Below are 26,127 nucleotides of genomic sequence, written 5' to 3' on the forward strand. Positions count from 1 at the left end.
CTGTCACTAACACTGATATGCCCAGTGGGCGTCTCAGCATTTAGCGCCAGCTGATTTTTAGCACAAGCTAAAAATGCTAGCACACCTTAGTAAAAGACTCCCTAAAATGTATACTTTGTTTGTACTGTATAGGCTGCATATAATGAGGTTTTCATAATTTAATTCATATATTTGAAGTAATTTGTACATTATTTTAAATTCACAACTACATGTTGGGAAAGGTGATCTATTTTTCTTTTGTTTGCTAACTAGCCATGGCCATCTGAAGGGAGTGCCTTAAATCCTGCTACAGTCCCTACCTATACTCTTCCAAATACCTAATGTTTTAGGCTTTGTACTACCACAAATTTTAGTTAATGTATGTTTTCCAGAACTTCACTATCATGTGGCCAGTGACCAATGTCTAGCAAATATGGACAACTTTGTGAAATTTGGTTTGGTGTGCTTCAAGGATCAGGCAGGCTTGACAGTGTGCCCTGAAATTTAAAAAGAGAATAAGAAGGCCTGCACTAGTATTTTAGAACAGAATCTGCCAATGTAGATGCTGTTCTAAAATACAGGAGAAATAGACATTTGTGCGCCCAAGTATATACGGCCTACACATCCCCCACAATATTTTCATGTTTACCTTTGCCATTTTAGACATATAAACAAGTGTTTTCTCAGCATTGTCACAGAGACTGGTATCCCTTGTCAGTCTGACTTTTGGGGAGGGACAAAAAGTCACTGAGGGGCTAAGGGGACAACCTCTTCTAATCCCACTAGTGGAATACTACTCAATAGTAGTAGTTAGCTAAACCCTAAAAATGCCTGGTACAGGATGTGGATATCCTAACAGATAGATATCAAGATTTACATTTATTCCCCTTCTAAAATGGGAAATAGATGTGTATCTTCTAGGCATGCCCTGATTCCTCCCCTCCCCCAAAGTACACCCAGACCATGCCTCCTTGCCATTTGCATGTACTACGGTTTCTGGCACGCATATCCTGGCGTTGTAAAATAGGAACTCTTGCATAAATGTCCGCCAGTTTATGCACATCTCAAAATGCAAATAGCTTTTCTAAAATGACCACCATAAAATGCTCTCTCAGTTTTAATTCTGCCTCTTTAAACCACAAAGATTTTGCCAACAAGCAGTTATTCAAAAATTTCAATGCTTCATTCTGCTCCTTCCCTGCATCTATCCAAAAGATGGATATCATCATCTGCACGTATGAGAATACTTCACACTATACTGTGTGAAAATAGATGTGAAAGGTGATTACACAGAACCCTGGGGTAATCCACAGGCATAAAAACAACTTACCTCTGAAGACAGGATTGCTACTAATTTTTATAGTGCTACCAGATGTACGCAGCACTGTACACTTGAACATGTGAGACAGTCCTTCTCGACAGAGCTTACAATCTAATCAGGACAAACAAGGTATAAGTGAATTACTTAATAAAACAGACATGGGTACTGAACAAGTGAATCTGCTCTGACCCAAGAGACAGAGATAAACACCTCAAAATCCTGACTGAATCCTTCAAACAAAAAGGCAACAACCCCAAAGTAATTTCCAAGAATATTGCTTCTTCCCTTAAAATACCAAGAGAAAACCTACTGCAGTACAAAGAAGAAAGCCACAGACAAAATCCCCCTTGTAGTGATATACAATCCAAAGCTAGAAAAATTGAGAAGAATCATAAAAGATCTACAGCCACTACTCCAGGAGGATGAATTATTGAAAGATATTCCCAACGCCACCACCGCTGGCCTTCCGAAGCCACCTAATTTGAAAAAGAAATTAGTGAAAAGCAAAACTCCCAATACAAGCTCACAAAGAGAATGGCATACATCCCTATAATATACCTAGCTGCAAACTGTGCCAACATATCTCGCAAGATCCCACAGTCACACAGGAAAAACATTTAGCATAAGGGGATTCTTCATATGCAGAAAGTGTGACGAAGGGTGCTATATTGGAGAAACAAGCCAGATGCTAAAGACAAGGCTCAATTTTCATAGACACAATATTAAACATTCCATTGCCAATCAGGATGCCACCTCTGTGGGATAGCACTTTACAGAACCTGAACACTACCTACATCAATTATGGTAAGAATACTAAAAGGAAACGTTAAGACAATCCAAGAACGTAAGACCTTTGAAGTCAAAATGATGAAATATTTTGATACCCATCAGACAGAACATAAAGATCTGGGTTTTCTATCCCATTATAAACCAAAAAATTATACTGCTTTGTCATTCTCTTATCAACCATCCACCTCTCCTTGTCTCTCACCTAACCCACCCCACCCTCTTCCTGTGAGACTGTCATTGGAATGCTTTTGTGTTTCACTTATATATTCTGATATTTGTCAACATTAGCTTGTTTCCAATCTGAAGGGTTACCTTCAAAATGTATTGCTAGTTCAATAAAAAAAAGGTATCAACTTATTTTCTTTTTTATGTTTTGATTTCCATTTAACTCAAAACAACAACAACAAAAAAAAAAGCTAAAACCCTCAACCAAAAGATCAGACTAAATGTATATTCTATATCACAGAAGGCTATTAGTCTCATAGGAATTTTGCTTTTGATTCCTCTGAATAGATATAAGACATCAATATTTATTATCCTCCCTCCTTATCCTCTCAACAGCTTAGTATCACATGGTAAAAATCACCATCTGAGATATTTGTATTTGTCTGTAGTCTACCACCATATTGCAGTCTATAGTTTCCCTTAAAAGCTCAAATGCATCAAAGAACGATGTCTATACAAAGAACTCCCCTCTACCCCTTCCCAAAAATAATCCCCAATCATGCCCCACAAAGTATACAAATGATCCAACCTCTCCACATGTCATCTTTCCCCCTACAAATCTGTACAACAGTATCACTTCCAAGCAGCAGAAAGACACAAATACTACAAAGTTTAGTAAATATCTCCCAAAATGTCTTCCAAGGTTTATTTCCTGTTTCTGAGAGGCAGAACTAACACAACCATCAGTGGTACAAACTAATGGCAACTCTGTGCTTTATGCCTCTCCCCTGGGCTTGTCTGTTGTGTGTGGCGGGGGGGGGGGGGGGGAGCTTGGTGAAGAAGAATTAAGGAAGGTACTGGACCAGAGTGGCATTGCACACTGCACTTGGACCAGAGTGGTTCCAGAGAGAGCATACCACACTGTGGCCTGATCCAAAAAGTTCCATTTCTCTGTCAAAAGGGTATTAAATGACAGAGAAATTATGCTATGAATGATAGTCATAGTGTGCTATGCTGGAGATCTTGTGAGGGACAAGGTTCCTACCTTCATATGTGGTGGATGTGCCCAGTGATACACCCATTTTGGGATCTGATTAGACAGGAGACCCAAACGATAGCGAGAGGTTCCTGAGATTCACTCGAGCTTTGCCTTTTGATCGTGGGACTTTATGGTGTGAATAAATCACACAATACTACTTTGTCTTACTGCTTCCTTGCTGCTGAAGGTGAAATAGCTGCACTGTGGAAAACTAATATAACGCCCTCACTGGACTCATGGAAAAGATAGAAGCATTTGTTTGTACTAGAAAAACTGACAGCACTTAATACTTGACAAAAGCCAACAAAGTGCTATGATATGGTGTCCTCTGCAGAGATATCTAGAAGTGGTTGAAGCTGTCATTTTGTTCATAGGTGATGGAGTGAGCGGAATGGATGGAAGGGAGAGAAGATATAAGTGGATCTTTCATATTTGGACTGTATTTTGATGTAATCGTTCATATGTGTTTGATTATGGTTTACAATACTGAATAAAAGCAAAGATACCTGTAGCTGGTGTTCTCAAAGGACAGCAGGCCAATTATTCACTCATCTGGGCGACATCATCTGACAGAGCCTAGCGTGGATGCTGACTAGCGAGTAAGTGGGAAAAAATTCTAGCAGCATCCACCGCACATGCACTGGTGCCTTCCCGCCCAATGCGCAGGTCCCTCCAGTCAGGTGAAAAAGCACAAAGCCTACAACTAAATTTGACTCCTCAGACACGGAACATCAGAAACTGTGTAGGAGCTGGGTGAGGGAGGTTTTTTACTCTATGGATACTATGCATAGTGTGGGCGTGGCTATCTTGTTCAGTAAATTTCTTCCTTATACTATTCATAAGGTTGAACAGGACACATCTAGCAGTTGTATTTTGGTACACTGAACTGGTTTTGTTGACTGTCTATACTCCAAATGTATCATATTTTCAACAAATAGTGAAACTTTGTGGTCCATATTTGCATTTGCCATAAATGGTAGTTGGTGACCAATTCTGTTTTGGATCCACAAATGGACTACATGGGTGGTGTCACTCCTGGGGATCACAGGTCGGTTTGTGGGCAGAGTCATTTCTGCAAGATGTTAGGTCTGGTGGATTCCTGGAGAATTTTACATCCACTAGATCGGGACTACACCCATGTGACCCATGCGCATCCCTCAATGTCCTGAATAGATCTGCTGGTTGAAGCTTCTTTGTTTTCCAGGGTTCTATAGGCAGAGATTGTACTTCCTGTACTGTCTGACCATGCAATTATTTGGTTGGAGCTACAAGGTTTTCCGATTGGGCCTTCCACAAAAAATTATCTGTACTGGGATGAGGCCTAAGCAACACATAGTTAATACATAGAACACTCTGTAGAAGATAATGCAGAACATGTTTCCATTTCTGCTCTGGACTACTTAAAAAACAGGAGACAATGAAAAGCATTTTTGATATGATGTCCAAGTCTGACTTTGGACGTTTTGCAAAAAACATCCAAAATCCAAATAGGAAAGATAATTTTCAAAAAAGAAAAACGTTTTATCTTTTGTTTCAAAAGTACTGTTCTGAACGTCTTATGATTTGGACTTTGTTTTTTGGTCCATTTTCAGAAAAAAACCCGTCCAAGTGCAAAACGCACAAAATCAACTCACTGGGATATAGGAGGAGCCAGCATTTTAGTACATTGGTCCACCTGACATCCCAGGACAGCAATAGGGGACCCTAGGGGGCACTGCAGTGCAATTCATAAACTGCTCCCAGCTACATATCTCACCACTGCTCCCTTACCTTGTGTGCTGAGCCCCCCAAAACCCCCAACTGTACACCACTACCATAGCCCTTACGGGTGAAGGTGGCACCTATATGTGGGTACAGTGGGTTTCTGGTGACTTTTGGAGGGCTCACAGTTTCCTCCACAAGTGTAACAGGTAGGGGGAGGTAGAACCTGGGTCCACCTGTCTGCAGTGCACTGCACCCAACACTAGACTACTCCAGGGACCTGCCTGCTGTTCTAATGGACCCGAGTATAACATCTGAGGCTGGCATAGAGGTTGGTAAGTAATGTTTTTCATCACATATTTGTGGGGGTGGGAGGGGCTTAGTGACCACTGGGGGAATAAGGGGAGGCAATTCCTGATTCCCTCCAGTGGTCATCTGGTTATTTAGGGCACCTTTTTGTGCCTTATTCGTAATAAAAACAGGTCTAGCTCAAAATGTCTTAGTCCTGGACGGTTTTGTTTTGCTCCATTATGGCTGAAAACCGTGCAAGACCCAAGTTCTGCCCTGAACACGCCCCTGGGACGCCCCCTTGAGATTTGGGCAGAGTTCTGGGGGGCTTCAGAGAAATGTCTAAAAATAGGTTTCAAAAATACTGATTTTGACGTTTTTGTGAGAAAAACGTCCAAATGCAGACTTATACCACTTTTTGGACATTTTTCTCTTTTGAAAATGAGCCCTAATATGTTGCTAGTAAACAGAAGGAGGTGACTGAGAAATATTGTATTTACAGGCCCAAACTGACAAATTTAAAAGGCAATGGCTACCTACTAGAACTCAAATTGAGGGGGACAATCTTTTGACTGCTAGAATAGATTAACATGTAAAAATCCATGAGACAATGATGATATCTTATCGATATTATAAAATATAAATTCTATAGATATGGAAATCGAACAGGCAAACTGCTTGTTCAACTGGTCCACCCCGTGGACTGGTCCTCAATATTGTAAGGGTATATTGCACCAACAACAGATGGTTACTGAACGGACATGGTAACTGATCTTTTCCCCCCAATATTTTAAAACTTTTTATCAAAGGTAAAATATCTCGCTGGAGGATATTGATTCTTATGTTTTTCAGCTTAGGTTGCCAGTTATTTATGAGGTAGACAGGCAGTCACTTCATCTTCCTATAACTGCACTGAAAACAGGGGATGGTATTAAGCAAGCTCATTTTTCTAAAGCACCAGGTCCGGATGGGCAGACAGCAGAATTGTATAAATCCTGCAAGATCATATCTTTCTGCCTTTGGCTGCTTATGTTGAACAGGTACGTGCCACTGGTGCTTTTCCACTCCATGCTGATCATTCCTTAATAGTGGTGTTACCTAAGCTGAATAGGAATCAGTCTTTAATAGACTCCACACCTATTTTGCTTATTAACTTTGAGCTGAAATTGGTGGCTAAAATATTAGCAATGATGATGTTATCATGGGTATTTTGGTTCCGCAAGAAACTGAGTTGGCGTCCCTCTTGTCTCTAGCGCCATTTTGAGATCATCTGACTCCATTTTCAACTTACTCTTGCTGCCAGGGTTTCTGAAGATGACAAAATGGAGCTCTGTAGAACCATCGGTTGGAGAGTTTTGGCTTCCAATTTTTTTTTTACTTTAATATAAGTAACTTGGACTTATCATTATTGAATAATTATTGTGTTATATTGTATTTGGAGTCTTTTTTGGGGGACATTTTTCCTATTTTGGGATGGTTTAATTGACTTCACAATTGCACATATATGGAAACGGTGAACTTTCCTCAACCTCCACTTCCCTAATTGCAAGGGCTTGAAATACAAAGCGCTGCACGCGTCAACCTTTTCTTACATGAACACGCAGTTCTGGAATACACTGCCGCGCAACCTGAAAATGATCTACGAGCAAGCCACCTTCCGCAAACTATTGAAGACCCATCTTTTTGAAAAAACTTACGGAAAGAACCAAAACACAAAGCCCACACTCACTGCTCAGTAATGCATCAATACAGCCACTTCTGAATTCTCATCCCCCGTAATCTCACCACACTCATACCTTTACTGACAGAAAATGTACACCAAAGATTTTCCTATTATATATTGCCCCTTTTTGTTTTCGTTATTTCCTTCCAGTGTTTCAATGCTCTTTTCCACTACTATATTCCTTAACGATACTTTGACTATGTCTCGCATAACTCATCACAATGTAATCCATAACCGAGTTGTAACAATTTGTATTTCCATGATTCATAATATATTGTAAGCCACACTGAACCCGCAAAAAGGTGGGAAAATGTGGGATACAAATGCAATAAATAAATAAAATAAACTTGAGGATGTATCTAGGCATCAAATGTTAGAGCATGAAACAAATTGCTGAGAGTACTTGTTGCTTTAGTAAGCTTTAAACGCTGGGTACATCATAGCTTAGGTAACTGAGACTCACCTTTTTACTTAGACTATATTTTCACAATTTATTTGTATGGTATTTTCATCCCTATTTTGTTTGTGGGTTATTTTCTAGTTGATTTTACAGGTTCTGCATATTTATATTTAATTCATAATATCTTCAACATTTCGGAAAATTGAATGAGACACAAATTAAGATTGAACATGAAGATAAAATTTATGATTATTAGTACTATTAGTGTTGAGGAGATAAGTTTAATAATTAATACTGGATTCAATTTCTCTTCCTCGGTTAGAGTGGTGGGATACACCTTGCTACACATTTAACATTGCAAAAATAGGTTAATAATCTGACACAGAAAGCTTTTTATGTCATGTGTAATCTTCGACGTATAAGGAAGTACTTTCAATCTGACCACTTTTGCATATTAGTTCAATCTCCTATACTTAGTTCTTATTACTGTAACGTTATGTATTTGGGCTGTTCAAAGCGTATATTGAAAAAACCAAACAGTTCAAAATGCAGCTTTATACTTAATTTTCTCCTTGAAAAAAAATCTTGACAGTATATCCCCATTCTTTAAATCCATTGGCTTCCTATTCAGGCTATGGTCTTTTTTACATTTTGTTGCTTGATTATGGTCTTTCACCTTTATATCTATTGGACCATTTCGTGTGGAAATATACTATTTTCTAGTATATTGCCACTTTTCATGATGTATTGTAAGCCACATTGAGCCTGCAAAGAGGTGGGAAAATGTGGGATACAAATGCAATAAATAAATAAATCTACTAAACTTACTAGAAATGTTAATCCATTTACCTATCCCTTATTTTTTTTACATGTTGTAGGTTTGTTTAGGTTTTTTTATTTTTTCTTTTCTTTAAAAATTCCTGGTGACTGTCCAGCTTCTTGGTTTTGTAATCCCTGTAGAACTGCAGGGTTGACTTCAGAATAGAAATTTTTATTATTATTATTACAGAATTCCTGTTGAGTATTAATATGACCATACCTGCTAAACTGCTGATGAGTTAAAACCAGACCTTCTAATCTAATAGGGAATCTCACGTCACAGCTTCCAACCATGTTCTGAATTTTGAAGTCCAGGAACTTAGCTGGAAATCCAAGCTTCTGCACAACACGTGCATACTTCCTTGCTGCAAGTCGCGATTGCTCCTCACTAAGGACAGGAAAATAAAAGCAACCGGCAGATTAAAATTAAGGTGGGTTGCAGCTTTAAGGGCTTGATCAGAAATACATATCTATTTCTAGTTCTCATATGGCTACTTCTCATACATCTTCTAAAAGCTTTTGTGAAATACTAACCTGGAAATAATGATGGGTGTGAGGTGAACTGCATAGAAGAGAAGTTTATCTGAAGAAACTACAGTAACTCAAATTGAGAAAATGTTTGGCTGCCTTTACAGCCATTGTGCAGTGACTTTCAAGCTACACACTACATTTTCAATCTTGATCAAGGCTGCCACTACTGTGTGTGCTACTGAATTTGATTAGAAATAAAAGCAATTCATACCGGTCACGTGACGCGATGCACGCGAGCGGTCACTAAAAGATTAGCTCCGTGCCCTCTCTCACATTCCAAGCTAAAACCCTCGAATTAAAAAACGGAAAACGGCTAAAATTCACAATTAAGTACCAGTGAGGCTTACCCGTCCACCTATCCTTTTGAATCGGAGGTCCGACGCAGCAATGGCCGCTAAATCGCTTCGTAAAGGAAAAGCGGGAGAAGACAAGATGGCGGCACCGGCGAGCCCATCGAATGTATCGGTTAGCTCAGCATGGACCGCCGAAATAGTGGGAGAAGTAACAGCAGCCCTGGAAGTTATTCTAGACAAAAAATTACAGGGCCTGGACTCCAAACTAGCAGGTTTGCAGAGCGATATGGCGCAACTTGCCCAGGATATGGCAGGTTTTCAACAACGAACGGGAGCTCTGGAAGACCAAGTTACAACTATGGAACAGAGGTATAGTAAACTCCTAAAAACAGTGGAAACACAGGCCGAAAAGATAGAAGACCTAGAGAATAGGTCTAGACGCAATAATTTGCGTTTTGTTGGGCTGCCTGAGGAAATAGGGGAAAAAGAACTTTGTCCTTTCCTAGAGAAATGGTTAGTGAAAGAACTAAAGCTGCAACCAGAAATGGGATCCCTAATTATTGAGAGAGCTCATCGAATAGGCCCTATGCGACAAAGTGCGGGGAGGCCAAGAATAGTGATATGTCGAGTACTTAACTTTAACCATAAAACCGCAATAATGCAGGCCATACGGGGTGGAACAGCCCTGACTTATAACAATCAAAAAATCTTATGTTTTCAAGACTATTCGATCGCAGTGGCCGCGCAGAGGAAGGCTTTTTCACCCACGTGCTCACAACTAGTGCAGCACAAGATCAAATTTGCGCTGTTGTACCCAGCAAAATTAAAGATCTTTTATCAATCATCTGTTAAAGTTTGTGAGACGGTACCTGAAGCACAGCAATATATTAGACAAATATTGAGCGAAGGAGATGAATGACGGATAATGCTGAGACTGGAAAGGACATGGAGTAGAAACAGCTGAATGTTGGAATTAAATCATGGGCAATGTTGAAAAAATTTGATTTAAGGAAGTTAAATCTTTTTGGAAAAATGACCTCAGTGATATAAAGCGACAACCTGAGTTGGTATGATTACAGCTAAATTCGGGGGTCACAGTAATCATAAGAATCGAATGATTATCGACCAGCTCCGGACTCTGACGGAAGCTCAGGGAGGCGTAGCAATGGACATACAGGGAAGAGACAACTGGAATACAATGGATTACAAATTCGGAAATGAAGCGGCAGGTACACTGCGAGTAGAATCTTTCAGAAGTTGAATAAAAGAATCAAGTGCCCATGAAGACACGAATCGGGGTGGCCTAATGGAGACTACAACTTAAGAAAGTAATCAGGACGTGGTGTTGGCAACCAACATGGGCTACAAGAGATTTTTAGCGGGCTATAATAAGAATAAAAGGTGGAGGCTGCAACTTGAACAGCTGCTGCTGCATTTTTGGATTACAATTGCTGATTGGAGGAGGCAACATGATCGTCCGTCTACCGGATTGTGGATTACAACTGCTGAATGAATAAGCAAAAATCAAGGCGGGCAGCCATAGTCAATACTAATATTGCTAACCAACAAGAGTGGAGAATCTGAATAACATGGAAGATACACTGGAGGAGTCTTGGCTGGTCTTTCTGAGAAGCTGGAATTGAACATTTATAAAGACAATGTTTAGTAGATAAAACCATGTCATTTTTTTTTAAGATGGAAAAGAGGGAGACAGGGGTGATGTTATACATGCAGGTTGTGAAAACATGGGTTTAAGGAAATCATAATGTTAATGGTAAATGTTGGAGTTACTATATATAATATACAATGGACCCTAATTATAGGAGAGGGCATAGCTATAAGGTAGAAAAATGTTATATTGAAAAAGTTATTTAGAAATGATAGATCACTGAATAGGATAAGAGTTGCCCTTGAATATGAGAAGAGAGAGAGAGGAATGGGGAATTCATATAAGGGCTCATATATAGAAGAGGGAAGTGATCCTGCAATAGAAGCTTAATTATAAGGAATGTAGAGAGGGGCGTAAACGTGATTAGTCCCGTAATAGGGACGGAACGTAGAGGGTTAATAGGGAACATGGGAGGGAGGGAGTTAGAAGGGAGGGATGGGATGTTAAAGGGGGGGAGGAGTGGGGGAAGGGTAGGGGGTAGGGGAAAGCAAATAGACGTAAACAAGACAAGGAATAAGGAAGAGGAAAATGATACTATGCAGCGCAAGAGAATGTGTGGGGACTACATGATAAGAGGGGGGAACCATAGGCTGGGGTGGTTGCTCCCGGATGATAAAGAGCTTTTGTGGGTGATCCGAAGCCACCACAACACGTGAAAGATGGTTAAAATAGTGACCTGGAACGTGGGGGGCATCGGGTCGCCAGTGAAGCGCTCTAAGATATTAAAATATCTACAAAGAATCAAAGCAGATGTCGCTCTTTTACAAGAGACACACCTAAAGGAGACAGAACAGGATAAACTTAAAAAATGGTGGGTGGGAGAATGCATTGGATCGCCTGTAAAGGGGAGAAAAGGCGGAGTGGTCGTCCTAATAAGAAAAGGGGTGGTGGACAAGATTTGCGATGTAATTAAAGATCCAGAGGGAAGGTACATTTTTTGTAAGGTATTAATGGCAAAGAGACAGATAATACTGGGCAGTATTTATGCACCAAACCAAATGGATAAAAAATTTTATCAGCAACTATTGGGGCATTTAATAGGAGAAGACTCTTCCAGATTAATTTTGGGAGGAGACTTTAATACAGTATGGGACCCGCAGATAGACAAATCTAATGCCACACATACACCGGCTCATTGGATGTCAAAGGGTCTACCGAACTTGTGTTCACTTTTGGACCTATTGGATATCTGGAGAGTGCTCCACCCACAAGATAGAGATTACACACATATGTCCAGAGCACACAACACACAGTCAAGGATAGACTACCTGCTGGTGTCACGTACACTAATGGGAGAGATACAGGATACTCAAATAGGACCTTATGCAATATCGGATCATGCAGAAGTTTGGGCGAATTGGAAACCTGGGGAAGAGGGAGGTAAAGTTAAGCAGTGGACATTCCCAAGTTACTTGACCCATAATGTGGGATTTTGGGAACATTTGTTGAAAACTTGGAAAGAATATAAACTTTTTAATGAGAATACAGCTTCTGACCCAATAATATTCTGGGAGGCGGCGAAAGCGGTCCTAAGAGGAGAGATCATTAGCTATGTAAGCCAATTTAAAAAAGCTAGAGATAGAGAGATATTGAGACTAGAAAAAGAAATTGTAACATTGCGAAAAAGATATGATAGGACTCCCAGCGCTCAAATGAAGAAAGAACTGGTATCAGCTCAAGTGGCTCTAAATTCCATTATACATGAGAGAGAGATGAAGTCACAAGCTTATTATAAATTTCAATTATATAAGTATGGAAGTAAGGGGGGAAAGATGCTGGCCAGACTTATTGCTCAGAAACAGACATCGAGAAGGGTTATAACTTTAAAGGACGAGAAGGGAAAAATGTGTTTTGAAGATTTGGAAATCCAAAATATTTTTAAAACTTTCTACCAGAACTTATATACAGAAGAACATAACTCAGGTCTTCCGAACAGCCTATATTTAGAGGGAGTGGCCCACCCGGTTCTCTCTGAAAGGGAACAAAAAGTATTAAATGAACCAATAAATATTGATGAAGTACATTGGGCAATAACTAATAGCTCTCCAGGGAAAGCGCCAGGACCGGATGGGCTAAGAGTAGAATTTTACCAACTATTAGGGGAAGAAATACAACCTGCTTTGGTAGAGACTTTTAATGGGTGGGTAGAGAGAGGATTTCTTCCTAGACAACTGAACATGGCCCAAATTATTTTGCTTCCCAAACCTAAACGAGATCATACCTTGCCGGAGTCATATCGACCTATCTCTCTGTTGAATTGTGAAATGAAGATATTTGCTAAGATATTGGCAGGACGCATGAGCCGCGTATTACCAAATTTAGTGCAGGAGGGACAAGTGGGATTTGTCAAAGGAAGATCAGTTGCTAAAAACTTGAGGAGAATTATTACAGCGCTGGAACATGTAAAGAGGGAGTTAAAACCAACCTTGATGATCAGTTTTGATGCCGAGAAGGCATTTGATCGAGTTGACTGGAGCTATATGTTCGACACGCTAAATGCATATGGATTTGAAGGGTGGTTTGTCACAGCAATTAGAACTCTATACACATCCCCGCAAGCTAGAATAATGGTCAATGGCAATTACTCGGAAGCTTTTGAAATAAAAAGAGGAACTAGGCAAGGGTGTCCCTTGTCGCCACTTCTTTTTGCATTATACTTAGACCCACTGATCAGAGATATTGTGGATATGACGGCCATAAGAGGAGTGGTGCTTGGGAAACAGGAAGTCAAATTGGCTGCCTTTGCAGATGATTTGTTAGTTATACTCACAAACCCAGAAGAGTCCTTACAAGCATTACTGGAAGTGTTTAAAGAATTTGGAACCTATTCTGGGTTCAAGCTAAACCTGGAGAAATCAGAAGCATTGGTCAGTAATATACAGAATACAGCGGCCTGGCAGGGAATGTTTCCATTGAGAAGAGCAACTAAATCGTTTCGATACTTGGGAATACAGTTAACGCCAGAAGTGGTAGAATTATACTCACTTAACATTAAGATGCTGTTGACTCAAACTAGGCACCAATTCGAGAGTTGGAGTCAGTTGAAGTTGCCGCTGATGGGTAGAATATGCCTAATTCGTATGGTGATCCTACCTAGGTGGTTGTATGTTATGCAGACCATACCAATATGTATATTGGGTAAAGATCTGAAAACATTCACTAAGATGGTAATGCAATTTTGCTGGGCCAATAAGAAAGCTAAGATGAAACAACAGTTCATGATGGGTAATTGGCAACAGGGAGGGCTGGGATTACCAGACCTGAAGTTATATAATATGGCTTGCTTAATGCGACATGTGAGGGACTGGATATTTGGAACGACATGTTATACACCATTAGCGTTAGAACAAGAATACTTTGATCCGTGGCGATTGGAATCCCTAATACAATTAGAAACACCGCAGATCCCGGAGATACACAAGAACAGCTTACTGCTAAAACCGCTTAGGAGAGCGTGGCAATTTTTGGGGAACAGATTGAAGATGGGGAGAGGAGTAACAGAACTATTAACAATTAGAGGGAACCCAACCTTTACAGCAGGTATAGAAAACCCAGTTTTTCAGCGATGGGAAGAAAGAGGTGTGAAATGTCTGGAAGACGTACTAGATGAAAGCGGAAAAATTAAATCTTTAGCTCAACTGTTGGGTGCAGATACAATTCAATGGGGTGACACATTTGCGCACTGCCAACTTAAGCATTTTATTCAGTCACTAGATCAAGGCCGATTGGAACAGAAACAGGGATTGAAGCTAAAAAAATTTTTCCTAGAGATTTCTGAAGAAGCGATATCAATTTCAGGGATACATAAGGCGCTGTGGACACATGAGAAACCCAAAAACTTTCAAAAGTTAAAAGAGCGCTGGGAGAAAGACTTAGGAGTCACATTAGTGGGATGGGATGTAGAAAGGCAACTGAAGGGGATATCGAAATTGGTCAGTGGAGCCCAATATAGGGAATGTGCATTCCGTTTTATACATCGAGCATATATGTCACCTGCACAATTAGCAAAATTTGGGGGGTTGCAGACGCCCTTGTGTGTGAGATGTGGGAGAACAGACAACACATATTACCATAGTTTTTGGAGCTGCTGGAAGGTGAGAAGATTTTGGGGAAAAATAACTCATTATATATCACAACTTTTAGGTCAAAAGCTGGCAGGTACATCAGTGCAGATGCTGTTAAATTTACCGGGATCATTTAGAGGTCAAATACCAGAACACAATATATTTCTACGTAAAACAACATTGCTGGCAAAGAAATGTATCTTGAAAAACTGGACGAATGACATAGGGCCAGATTATTGGCATTGGCGGAACCTTACCCACCAGTTAATGATGTGGGAAGCTAAAGAAGCCAAACGTTCATTGAAAAGAAAGAACATATTTATGAAAATTTGGGGCGCTTATATAGACTCTGTCTCATAAGGGAAGAAGTTTGGTCCTCAACACATTAAGATGTTAACAAAACATATGTATCATTTTCAAAGGGGGAGTGGGAAGGGGGGGATGAGGGAGAAAAGAAAAACATTTGGAGACAATATCAACAAGTTGATGTAAAAACTTTATTTGACAAAAGTGGTTTCAATGATTGTAAGAAAGTTTCTGTTGTGTCTTCAATAAAAACGTTGAAACATAAAAGCAATTCATACCTCTTTGCTCCAGTGCAAACCATTTTGCCAGAGCTGAATATAAGTGCTGTTGTTCTGGGTTCTCGAATTCTCATGATCACTGCTGCAAACCTCTGTAACATTGTAGATAACAGAAGATAAAAACCTGACCAGTCCAGTCTGCCCAAACAGTCACAATCATCAATTCATGATTAAATCATGAATGAATGTGGTATAACACACATACTTTATCCTGATCTCTCTGCCATTTTCATGGCACAGACAGTAGAAGTCCACCCGGCACTGTCCGTATGTTCCAACTACTGGAGTTGCCATCAAAGTCTACTCCAGCCTATCCTGATCCATCTTGTCATACACAGGATACAGACTGTATAAGTCTGTTTGGCACTGGCATTAGTTCCTCACAGCCAGAATTGCTCTCTAAGCACCATTCAACACAACATGCATGCAGGCAGGAAAGGACAGTTGAGAATGTGTTAATGTCCTATCAACTAGTCTTAACTCTTACTTATTTTTGTTTCATTAAAAAAAAAAAAAAAAAACCCCAAAAACCCCAGGGGGTTGGGGGTGGGGAGTTCAGACATCTATCAACCTTTCCATGCAAACGTATTTTCGTGATGTTACTTCTAAGTCTACCATCCTGCAACTTTGATTAATGTCCTCTCATTCTACTGCTTCCCCTTCCGCTGAAGTCTCCACACAGAAGAGGGGAGAATGGAAAGCTGTAGCACGCCAAAATCTGAAAAATATCCACACACTTTTTGAAACAGGTAATTTAGAATCCTGAAAAAAATCTAGACAGTTGGCAATCCTAGCCTCCTGAATCCTGAGCACATCTGAAAAAGGCCCCTCTAAACTTTTGGGCCCCCTAGTTTCACTATGCCTTAATCCGGCTCTGTTCACTCTTCTGTTCCAGGTACTAACAGGCTGGTTAATGAGCAAGTGATTTTGTGTACCCTAACCTCTAAGGCATGTTAATTAGCTGAATGCACATTCCAATTTTTTTTTTTGTTTTGTTTGAAATATCAGTTCTATAGGATATTCATTATTTCCTCGGGACAATATTTTTCCTATTTTCTGCTAAAAATAGTGGTGTTAACTGGAAAATATCAGGACGCCGCCCCCCCCCCCCCCCCCCCAAGATTAACAATAAGGAACATTCCCAAGTGTTAAAACCACTTACCTTTGGATTATACTCTGCATTTCTGGCATGCAAAGCTATTCTTTTCAAGTCTAATTTACAAGCCAAATTCACAGTCGAAACTATGTTTCTATAAGGATAAAAATAAAGATGCTTTAAAAAAGAGTTTTATTTTTCTTAAAACATATTAAAAATGTTATTTTTCTTTACTACCAATCTGACTTTGGGTCCCAATAAAGGTTTTTCTGGAGCATCTTACCCTTGTATGTGGTGACTGATCTCTTGATATTGGGCCCTCTCCACCCCATTTCCTTGTTGTGACAGAATGGAGGCTTACTTAACTACCCAGGCCACGCTTAATATGCATCTACATGAGCACAAGAAATGCAGTTTATTCTACCGTAAAAACATTTTTTTTTCATTTTGGTAACAAGCCTGGGCGACTGCTTGCGTGGATTGTCTGGCTCCCGTTACAACCCAATAGACCTTTCTAGTGAATCTACAAATGGGAATGATCAGATTGCACAAGCGTTTTATGATCATTTCAAAACCTTATATATTTCGGAGTCTGGGTCCCAGCCTTCTCTCTCAGCCGACTACTTGGCAGATGCGGGGTTGTCGAATTTTACACGGATATGTTGCAGGTGCTGAATGCCCCCCCCCCACCACCACAATTAGTGGAAAGGAACTCTAAAAAAGCTATTTAGGCTTTGAAACCCTGTACCGCCCCGGGCCCCAAAGGCTTCTCCCCAGAGTATTACAAATTGATGAAAACTCATCTTTTAGGGCCTCTGCTTGCATACTACTCTGAAGTGGTGGCGCATGGGGCGTTTCTGACTTGGTCAAACACCGCTTTGATTTTGTTGATTCCTAAGTCTTCTCTGGAGTCCTATCGTTCCATCTCCCTTCTCAATGTTGATCTTAAAATCTTAGCTCATATGCTAGCTGAGTGCTTTGTGGTCTGTCTTCCTCAACAAGCGGGTTTTGTCCAAGGCCATCACTAAGTGGTGAATGTTCGCTGTGCTTTGGTGGCAATGGCACAGAGTTGTTAGATACTGGGCATGTTTGCAGTTTGGACGCTGCCAAAGTTTTTGATAAAGTTAGCTGGCCTTATCTGTTTCAGACATTATGGATGACCTTACAGCGTTTTATTCCAATCACCCAGTGTTGAACGGTTGATCGGAGCTGCCCATTACTTGGACTTGGTGTTACTTTTTTTGCTCAGCTTGTTGGGGGGCAGGCGAGTAGGGAGTGGTACTTGGGTTAGGTGATGTTAGCTGTGTTATTTGAAAAAAAACCAAACCAAAAAAAACTTTGGCTGTGCAGTTCAACTTCTATTTATTGGCAGGTAAGCACAAAGTCAGGGCTGCCGAAAGACAAAGCCGGGCCCAGGACAAAATCTTGAGGGCCCCCCCCCCCAACCATTCACTCTTATGGGCTGACAGAAAAGAAGGCTGTTAGCCACCAGCTAGATACAGTGATGCACAGGAAGGGGAAAATACATACAGCCATATACTCTATATTTTCTCTTATTGTTACAGAAGTCAAAGCTGAATTCCATACAAAATAGACCAGATGCTAGACATGCCAAATTACCTAGTGCCAGGAAGGAGACTTTTTAGCCAATTTTGGTTTTGAACTTACACCTCAAATCAGTGCGAGATTTATAGTCCCCGATTCTATCCATTGAAATCCATGCTGTATCAGTACAGGGTTGTCAGAAGCCAGAAATGGTCTAAAATCTCCCTGTTGGAACTGGGTAACTTGGCAGTTCTGAGAACCTCAGTATAAACCCTGAACCTCTCAACACTTACCAGTGTCCAGAACAATAGATTTAGGACCTTTCCCCATACAACTTACCATACAAAATTATTATTCAAATCACAAAATATAAAGAAAGCAGATATAAATGCCTACTGTAAATTGAGTTTTCATTTGCAAAATTAAAAAAATGTCTGGCTATTTTATTAATATTTGTCAATCCAATTTCCTCCATCTTTTCTTAACTCTCTTTAAAGGGTTTCCAGTCCATCTGCCACATCTTCCTTCCCTTTGTCTTCTTCACTTCCTTTCCCACATCTATCACTGATTTTGGTCTTTTTCTTTCAGTTTTTCCATTTATTTTTCTGCAGTCTTCCTCTACTACATCTACCTGCAGCATACCATCTCCCTCACCCTTGCCCTCCTATTCCTCATCCTATGATTCCTTAGTTTTCATGCCAGCACTCCCCTCTATCCAGCACTTGCTCTGTCTCTTCCCCTCTGAACAATACCCCTTTTTCCCTCCTCTGCCCAGCATCTCCTCTCCCTATTTCATCCAGTATCCAACTCTTTCCACCTCTATCCAGCTTCTTCCTGTCAACATCTCCCCTTTCTCTTTATCCCCTGATGTCCACATTCCCCTTCCTATTCCTTTCCAATTGTCCAGCATATCCCCTTTGCTTTCTGACTACGCCCCCCTTGTCTAGCATGTCCCTTTGTGTGTCCCTATACCCCATGTCTCTTTTTACTTCCTACCCAATCCAGCATCTCCTCCCTCTTCCCCATCCATCTCTTCCTCATCCTCTAAGCCAGCATCTTCCCCCATCCTGTTCCAGTACCCCCTCTCTTCCCCATCCCAATTCAATATCTCCTGTCACCCTACTCCCACCATGTCCACCATCTACCCTTATCTCCCTGAGTAAGCATATTTGCTTTCTATCCTTCCTTGATCCAACATCTCCTCTCTATCTTTCCTATCAATTTTTGTCCAGTCTCTTCCCTCTCTCCACCATCTTCCCCTTGTCTCCCTACTCCCTCTTCCCATGTTCACCATCTTGCCTCTGTCTCCCCCTCACCTTTCCTGTCTTTCTACTTACCACCACAAGTCCGGCACGAGCACTTTCCTCCCCTAATCCAGAATCACTCCTCCCTTCTTCTACCTGCTGCTTACTCCGACACTACTGTCTTCCGAGATGTGCAGCAGTAGCAATAAAGCAGAGAGAAGCCACGGGACCTTCCATAATGCCAGCTCACTCTGCTGGTCCACCCCCCCCCCCCCTCTGAAGTCACTTCCTGTTTTTGAGGGTGGGACCAGAACCGGCACTGGCAGAGCATTATGGAAGGCCACACGGCTTCTCTCTGCTTTTATTGCCACTGCTGCACATCTCAGAAAACAACAGTGGTAGAGTAAGCAGTGGGTAGAAGCTGACGTGCAATTCTGAAACAGGAACTGGGATGGAAAAACCAGTGCCAGCCTCCCCCCTTTGGAGGCCGGGCCCAGGGAATCTCCCCCCCCCCCCCCGCAGCCCTGAATAAAACTTCCCCCCCAAAAATGGTATTCCTTCATAAATATGAGTTTCATTTATCCGAGATGGAATGTAAACAAGAAAAGTTGCTATAGAGAGTTGGGTTCATGGATATTAACAGTTGGTAGAAGATATTGTTAAAGTTGATCAAGAGTTGTGCTTTAATAAGAATAAAGTTAAATTAAGAACAAAGTTTAAAAAAATGTACATTTGAAGAGTGAATAATTTTTCAGGCATTAACTTTTGGAAAATAAATGTGAAGCTACCTGTATGCAGCTCAAAAATTCAGCTAAATACTTACTGCAACTGAGGAACTATCCCAGAAGCCTCAGAGACTGGAGTCATTGGTGTCATGGGTGTCATAGGTGTAATGGGTAAGGGACAAGCACTAGAACCATCATGTGGTGACTCTGTACGATTAGGCACTAGACAGGACCTAGAATGTCCCAAATCTCCACTTTCATCCAAACAGATACCACTGTCCTGCTCTGCTGATTGTGATTTGCAGGGATCTCCTTTTTGCTGCTCATGATAGTGTTCATCATGAGACTGATCTGTAACATCTTCGCCAAGGTCATCAGGAAGAAAACTAAGGTCCACAGAAAAGTCAGACAACTCTCTTGATTGCTTAAGCTGAGTAAATGATGTCTCAGGAACAGATTGAATAGGCAGGTCTGTATCATAGGGACTCATAGGCATATACACATGAGAAGCTGTGACATCCTTGGGAATGGGGGCGGGGGGGTGGAATAGAGAGAAAGTGGAAAAAGGAGAAAAAGTATTAGATATGCTTTGGCAAATTTATTCAGTTATGACAAAGCAACACTGGTAATGGTAAAATACATTTCTTTTTCCTGTTTACTTTTAAAAATTAAACTTGTTTTAAACTGAAAAACACTGTCCTTTTATTGCTTTTAATAAGTAATTAACTTTTTTTTTAAGTCAAAAGTTATAGAACTGGCAGGTATTCCTATACAACCAACAGAGGTAGAAACTATTACATTTGCAACATTACAAACTGTTAAACCTCCCGAAGTGACATCAGATAGTCTTTGGACACTGATAGTTGATTTGGGGAAAGCGTTAGTCCCCCAGATTCAGAAGATAAAACAAGATGTTGGTCTAGTAGAGGAGACAGTTAAACAATTGAATTTGGAAGTCGAAAAGCAAGCAAAAAATATTCAACAAGTTCAACAATTACAAAATATTATGCTTAGAGATGTAACAAATTTAAGAAGGAAAACAGAAATTTTGGAGAACTATTCTAGAAGCAACAATTTACGATTCATAAATTTTCCTTGTTTATTTTCTGTTGCACCAAGAGAAATGTTAAAATTATACGTCAAAGAAATTCTTCAGATAGGGGAGGAAAATATCCCATTAGCTCAAGTTTACTATCTACCTCCCAGAAGTCAATTAACACAAGAAAATCAACCCTTAGATGTAACAACTATTAGAAACGTCAGATTCTGAACAAATAGTACCAGCTACTTTGGTAGCGACAGTTGCTTTATCACAGGATAAAATGGGAAAATTAGGTTCTTACCGTGATAATTTTCTTTCCTTTAGTCATAGCAGATGCAGCCATTACAGATGGGTTGTGTCCATCAACCAGCAGAGGGAGATAGAGAGCACACTTTTTTCAGTGCCTCATACCAGCTTGCTCCACTGCCTCTCTTCAGTATTTGAAGCTTCCAAAGCAGTATGGCAAACCGCAATGGGAATAACGAGCTTTCCTCACAGCGAACGATGGCCCTACCACAAAGGGCATTAACTCAGAATGGAGGGAATGAAACATCCTCCTGGAGGGCATAAACTCATCCTCCACTGAGACATAACTGGAGGGAATAAACTCATCCTCCAAAACATGAAACTGGAGGGAATTAAGTCATCCTCCTTTAATTGAACAAGAATCCTGAAGACTGTTTTCAGACTGTCTCCCAAGGACGGAATCTCCAGGAAACATGAACAGAACCTGAAATAGATTTACAGCAGATAGCAATCAGACAGGGAGGGATCATGGCTGCATCTGCTATGACTAAAGGAAAGAAAATTATCACGGTAAGAACCTAATTTTCTCTTCCTTGTCATCAAGCAGATGCAGCCATTACAGATGGGATGTATCAAAGCAATCCCTAGATAGGGTGGGAACAAGCCACACCACGCGCCAGCACTTGCGCTCCAAAATGTGCGTCCCTCCTGGCAGCCACATCCAGCCTGTAATGTCGGGCAAAAGAGCTTAGAAGCCCATGTTGCTGCACTACAAATCTCTTGAAGAGAGAGTGCTCCAGTTTCAGCCCAAGAAGAGGAAATTCCTCTAGTGGAATGCGCCTTAAAGGCATCACGCGGAGGCCGGCCGGCCGGCAAGCAAATAAGCTGAAAAGATAGATTCTTTGACCCAGCGGGCAATAGTGGCTTTAGACGCTGGAGACCCTCTGCGAGGACCTGATAGCAAAACAAACAGATGATCAGAGGTCCTGAAAGAGTTAGTAACTCGCAGATACTGCAGCAGAGTCCTGCGCATGTCCAACAGGTGCAATTGCCCAAAGATTCTGGAAACTCCTCCTTGACAAAGGAGGGCAATAAAATAGGTTGGTTTAGGTGAAACGCTGAAACCACCTTAGGCAAGAAGGAAGGCACGGTCCGAACCGTGACCCCGGACTCTGAAAACTGCAGAAAAAGGTCTCTACAGGACAGCGCCTGGAGCTCTGACACCCGTCTCGTCGAAGTAATGGCCACTAAAAAGATGGCCTTCAGTGTCAAATCTGTCCCTGAAGCATGCCGAAGCGGTTCAAAGGGAGCACCCTGAAGGGCTTCCAGCACTAGCCCCAGGTTCCAAGCTGGACAAGGTGCACGGATGGGAGGACGGAGCCGAAGCACCCCTCTAAGAAACCGTGCCACATCTGGATGAGCAGCTAAAGACACGCCTTCAACCTTGCCACGCAGGGAGGCCAATGCTGCCACTTGCACCCGCAGGGAATTATAGGCCAAGCCTTTTTGTACACCATCCTGCAAAAAGTCCAGAATCGGTGAGACAGGAGCCCGCAGGGGTGTGATCTCTTTGGAAGCACACCAGACTTCAAACTGGCGCCAAATCCTGGCATAAGCCATGGAAGTGGAACGCTTGCGGGCTTGCAGGAGAGTGGTAATTACTTTATTGGAATAGCCTCTGCCTCTCAATTGCGCCCTCTCAATCGCCAGGCCATAAGACCAAATCGGCCGGCGTCCTCCATGGTCACCGGACCCTGTGACAACAGGTTGGGAACCAGAGGTAACTGAAGGGGATCCTCTACGAGCATCTGTCAAAGGTCCGCATACCAAGGCCTCCTGGGCCAATCCGGGGCGACGAGAACCACTTCTGGGTGCAGCCGAATCCGCAGGAGCACTCGCCCTATCAAGGGCCACGGAGGGAGCACATACAGTAGGCCCGGAGGCCAGGGTTCAGCCAAGGCATCCAACCCCGCCGAGCGAGGATCTCTCCATCTGCTGAAAAAGCACGGGACTTTGGCATTGATGCTTGTCGCCATTAGATCCATCACGGGCTTGCCCCACTTGGCACATATCTGCAGGAATACTTCGTCTGCAAGTTCCCACTCCGCTGGATCGATCTGATGCCTGCTTAGATAATCGGCTTGCATGTTGCTCTGACCTGCAATGTGAGCTGCCAACAGAAACTGTAGATGCAGCTCAGCCCAGTGGCAAATTTGTTCGGCCTGCGCGGCTAGAGCTCTGCACTGAGTGCCGCCTTGTCGATTTATGTAGGCCACTGCTGTCGTGTTGTCCGACATCACTCTGACAGCCAATCCTTCCAGGGTCACTTGAAAAGCCAGAAAACGCCTGAAACACAGCTTTCAACTCTAGGCGGTTGATGGACCACTCCGACTCCTCGGGTGTCCATAGACCCTGGGCATGCTTCCCCTTGCAATGTGCGCCCCAGCCTTTCAGGCTGGCATCTGTCACCACTAGGCACCAATCGGGGAGCACCAGCGGCATTCCTCGCCGCAGCATGCTGTCTGAGAGCCACCACTCCATACTGAGTCGGGCCGCAGGGAGCCAAGAGAGTCTGCATTGATAATCCTGAGATACTGGAGACCATCTTTGGAGTAGAGCATACTGTAGAGGTCTCAGGTGCGCTCTCGCCCAGGGCACCAGTTCCATGGTGGCCATCATCGATCCAAGCATCTGGACAATGTCCCAAGCTTGCGGGCGGGGCATCCTCAGGAGCAGACGGACCTGATTCTGAAGCTTGCACCGCCTTTGCTCAGGTAGGTACACATACCCCAAGGCTGTGTCGAACCTGGCCCCCAAATATTCTAGAGACTGCGAGGGGGTCAGGTGACTTTTGGCCAAATTGACGACCCAGCCCAGAGATTGAAGTACTGAGACCACTCTGGCTGTCACATGCTGACTCTCTGCAGCAGAGTTTGCTCGAATGAGCCAGTCGTCCAGATACGGGTGAACCCGAATACCCTCTCGCCTTAGAAAGGCAGCTACTACCACCATAACCTTCGAAAAGGTGCGGGGAGCTGTGGCGAGGCCAAAAGGCAAGGCCCGGAACTGGAAATGCTTTCCCATCACCGCAAACCTCAGAAACTTCTGGTGCGGGGGCCAAATTGGTATGTGCAAGTAAGCTTCTTTCAGGTCCAGAGACGTGAGAAACTCTCCTGGCTGTACCGCCGCAATGACGGAGCGCAGGGTTTCCATGTGAAAATGCTGCACTCTCAGGGACTTGTTTAATTCTTTTAAGCCCAGAATAGGGCGAAAAGACCCTCCTTTTCGCGGCACCACAAAGTAGATGGAGTAGCGGCCGCAGCCGTGTTTGGCGGGAGGTACCGGGGACACGGCCCCTATCTGAATCAGACCTTGCAAAGTCTCCTCTACCGCCGCCCATTTGGCGGCAGAACCGCATCGAGACTCCACAAACACTTCTCTTACAGGGGCATCAAATTCTATTCTGTAACCGTCTCTGATCAGGTCCAAGACCCACTGATCTGAGGAAATGTTGGCCCACTCCTCGGCAAAGAGGGAAAGACGTCCTCCGATGACAGGACTCAAGGAGAGGGCCGGCGCACCATCATTGAGAGGGTCGCCCCTGAACTCCAGGCCTTGAGCCAGTGGCTGTGGAATGTTTGTCCGAGCGAAAGGAGTTCCTCTGCTGAAAACGGGCACGAGAAGTGAACCCAGCAGAACGCCCCGGGCAGTACCTTCGAGCTTCACGGAAGCGAGGTCTGTAAGAGGAGTGGACCGCCACACCCTTAGAGGAAGGCCGAGGCCCATCTTCGGGCAAGCGCTGGGGTTTAGCCTCACCCAGGCCCTTCACAATTTTCTCCAACTCCTCACCAAACAGGAGAAGGCCTTGAAAGGGCAACTTCACCAACCTTTGCTTAGAGGCCATGTCCGCCGCCCAATGCCGTAGCCAAAGAAGACGGCGAGCCGCCACTGCTACTGCCATGTGTTTAGCCGAAGCTCTGACAATATCATAAAGGGCGTCAGCAAGAAAGGACAAGGCCGACTCCATCCGCGGAGCCACATCTGAAAAGGGCTCCGTTCCATCACCGGGCTGTTCCACTGCCTGTTGCAACCAAGCCAGGCAGGCTCTAGCAGCATAACAACTGCATGCAGACGCCCGAATAGTGAGACCTGCAATTTCAAATGACCGTTTAAGTGCTGATTCCAGTCTACGGTCTTCAATATCCTTCAGGGCAACACCTCCTTCAACAGGGAGGGTAGTTCTCTTTGTCACAGCTGTGACTAGGGCATCCACTTTAGGCATAGCAAAGCGAGCCATATGCTCCTCACTCAGAGGGTATAATTGCCCCATAGCCCTGGAAACTTTCAAAGGTCCCTTGGGGTCAGCCCATTGAGCCGAAATAAGCTCTTGGATGGAGTCATGCAAAGGAAAGGCTCGAGCAGGCTTTTTGGTACTAGCCATCCTAGGATTCACAGAGGAGGCTGTGCCACTGGCAGGGTCCTCAATAGAGAGAGCCTGCAGGGCATCAGAAATAAGCACTAGCAGCTCATCACTGGATGAGCACTGGAAAATCCTCACCGCGGAGGGATCGTCCAGATCCTTAGTCACTTCTGCACCAGACTCTGGCTCCTCAGACCATGAAGGCCTGCCAGAGTCCTCAGAATCCTCGCAGCCCGACCACGGGGGTGGGGGGGGGGGTGGGAATGGAGGTGCAGCACTCTCTGAAGGGGAAAGAGCCCTTCTGCGCTTCATATTCTGCCAATTATCAAGGAATAACGCTTCAGAGGGCATACCCAGGCTAGAATCCACCGGGGGGGGGGGGGGCATTAGAAGAGGCCCCTGCAGGGCTTTGTGGGAGAGCTCTTTTAAGCATGTATGCTTTAT

General features: G+C 42.9%; 1 protein-coding gene across 3 annotated transcripts in view; it reads right to left on the reverse strand.

Annotated features, from left to right (window-relative positions):
• Positions 1-26,127, reverse strand: part of TBPL2 (TATA-box binding protein like 2) — a 106,623-nt gene that overhangs the window by 69,879 nt on the left and 10,617 nt on the right. For all 3 annotated transcript variants that reach the window (XM_030214794.1, XM_030214793.1, XM_030214795.1), the window contains exons 2-5: positions 20,074-20,495; positions 16,528-16,615; positions 15,366-15,457; positions 8,445-8,612 (exon numbers count right to left, since the gene is read on the reverse strand). In XM_030214794.1, coding sequence (XP_030070654.1) covers positions 8,445-8,612; positions 15,366-15,457; positions 16,528-16,615; positions 20,074-20,495 — 770 coding nt within the window. The remainder of the gene's footprint in view (positions 1-8,444; positions 8,613-15,365; positions 15,458-16,527; positions 16,616-20,073; positions 20,496-26,127) is intronic.

Source organism: Microcaecilia unicolor, chromosome 9, assembly GCF_901765095.1.
Source record: "Microcaecilia unicolor chromosome 9, aMicUni1.1, whole genome shotgun sequence".
NCBI lineage: Eukaryota > Metazoa > Chordata > Amphibia > Gymnophiona > Siphonopidae > Microcaecilia > Microcaecilia unicolor.